The 2,284-nt window shown below is 50.8% G+C and overlaps 1 protein-coding gene across 1 annotated transcript in view; it reads right to left on the reverse strand.

Annotated features, from left to right (window-relative positions):
• Svopl (SVOP like) overlaps positions 1–2,284 on the reverse strand; it is a 56,438-nt gene that overhangs the window by 25,406 nt on the left and 28,748 nt on the right. The window contains exons 12-13 of the mRNA XM_013353229.1: positions 1,818–1,899; positions 793–882 (exon numbers count right to left, since the gene is read on the reverse strand). Coding sequence (XP_013208683.1) covers positions 793–882; positions 1,818–1,899 — 172 coding nt within the window. The remainder of the gene's footprint in view (positions 1–792; positions 883–1,817; positions 1,900–2,284) is intronic.

Here is a 2,284-nt window from a genome sequence, read left to right on the forward strand (position 1 = left end):
CCCCCCCCCCAAATTTTTGTGTTAAAATATAGGAAGGGTCTACTTTGCCCATATGACTGTTTTCCCTGGGAAGTGCCCCCCTTCCCTGCCCTCAGATGGAACTGTTTGAAGCTCTGACCCCTGATCATGTGACTCAGACATAGACCAACCAACTCCAGGGCAATGCCAAAGTCATGTTTAGGACTTTGCCCCATACACAGGGAGCAAATAGAGCCTGCATGGTGGGTGTGGGGGCAGCAGGGGGTCAGGTGGTGATCTCAGGCGCCAGAAAAACCGGACAGGGCCTGGTTTCCTCCTAGGTTCCCACAGCCGATGAGGCACTACAGGACCCAAGGCCCATTTCCTATTTCTATAGCAGGAAGAACAAGGCAGAGTTCTGTTGTGGCCAAAAGGATGAGCAGAGCAGAGGACAAACAGTAGACCCCTCCATGACCCTGTGGGCCGCTGCATTAGCCTGGGTTCTCCGTTTCTTGTCACATGGTGCCAGGTCCCCCGTGTCCCAGACTGTTCCAGACTTTGAGCCAGCCCCACCTCCCCGTGTCTAGGCTCTGCCGTACTGTTCTACCCCCGACTCCTCACCCCATCCCCACCCCACGCGAATCCCGGTACTCTCGTGTTTTCCCATAGTCCATCTGGCTGACAAGCCCAGCAAAAGGTTTAACTCTGAATCAAAGTCTATAAACTGTTAAATATTCATGTCCCGAATAAAGTAGAAACCCTTGTTATTCCCTTTCTGGGGTCCTTGTTGCCCACCCACTCAGGTTCAGTGGCCCCGCATACGCTTCTGGGTACCTGGGATATAAATGGTGCGACCATCGCTCCAATGCGGCACAGGGAACCGCTGGTTCCCATCCCCAGAGCGCGCATCTGAGTAGGGTAGACCTGCGGAGGAGAGGCATAGAGAACACCATTGGTCACGTTTCTTCCCTTCCCTCCCTAGTTCAGGCTTCTGTGTTTGTAGATGGGTAGAAGATGCTCATTGTCTTCGGTATTAGTTTTGAATTTTAAAAAGTTACATTTATCCACTTCTCCTGTGTGTGTATGGCGGGGGTTATGCATGCATGTCATGGCGCATGTGTAGACGTCAGAGGACAACGTGCAGGAGCCGGAACTGTCCTTCCATGTGAATCTCGGGGATTCCACTCAGAATGTCGTGTTGGGAAGCAAGTGCCTTTCCTCAAGGAGCCATCCCACCAGCCCCATGGTGGTTAATTTTGGTTTCAACATATTTGGATTGAGAGCTGTTTCCCTTAGTAAAGGGCGGAAAGATGAGAAGCACCCTCATCTGTTTAACCCACTAATGGACTCGATATTTAAATGGACTATTGGAAGGAAGAACTTCGAAGCCTGGTTAGAGGAAGTGGTCGCTGGGCATGTGCTTTTGAGCGTGGATCTTAGCCCAGGTTCCTTCTTGGTCCGTCTTTGCTTCCTGACTGCTGCGTGGTGGCCAGCTTTTCTCTCCCAAACCCTTGAACCATGGTGCCTCCGCCACAGACCAGACGTAAGCCAGCCAGTCATGGACCAGAACGACTGAAGCCAAACTAAGATAGATCCTCCCTTCCCTAAATTATTTCGGACTTGTGTACAGTGACAAGTTAGACTAACGACCTGCTTTCACTTGAGAGGCAGGAGGCCCTCTCTTTCAGAGACTACATGGGAAAGGAAAGATCCATATCAAGCTCTCTCGTGTCTTTTTCAACAAATTTCACCGTTTAAGAAACTTGTCAAAGGTTAACCAAAGTCAGGGATGCATTCCCCACAGATTGGCAGCTCCCCTGACGTGCCCTGATGTAGCCATGCCCTTCCCCGGTGCTCACCTCAGCAGTGTAAATGTAGATGGTGTTGAAGTTCGCTGCTACCAGGGCTCTCAGCATGAAGAGGAAGCCAATGAGGCCGGCACTGAGGAGGAAGCAGAGGAGGTCGTAGTCAGAGACACAGAAGGCCCTTCACAAAGCCCAGAGCCTCGGCAAGATGCTGCTTCTTAACTGGCCTGACCGTTTCCTCACAATCCACCTAAGGGGGGCATTCAGACCCGATGCTGCCAGACGGGCACATGCATTGGAAAAGGTATTTTATGAGTATGATTCCTTAGCCTATATGTACGTATTGTACCATGTATGTGCCTAGGAGGGTCAGGACAGGACATCGGCTCCCCTGGAACGAGAATCAGGTGGTGGTGAAGCATCCTGAAGGCACTGGTAACCCAGTGTGGATCCTCTACAAGAGCAGCAAATGCTCTTATCTGCTGAGCCATCTCTTTTTTTTAATATTTATTTATTTATTT

This window comes from Microtus ochrogaster, unplaced genomic scaffold, assembly GCF_000317375.1.
Source record: "Microtus ochrogaster isolate Prairie Vole_2 unplaced genomic scaffold, MicOch1.0 UNK4, whole genome shotgun sequence".
Taxonomy (NCBI): Eukaryota; Metazoa; Chordata; class Mammalia; order Rodentia; family Cricetidae; genus Microtus; species Microtus ochrogaster.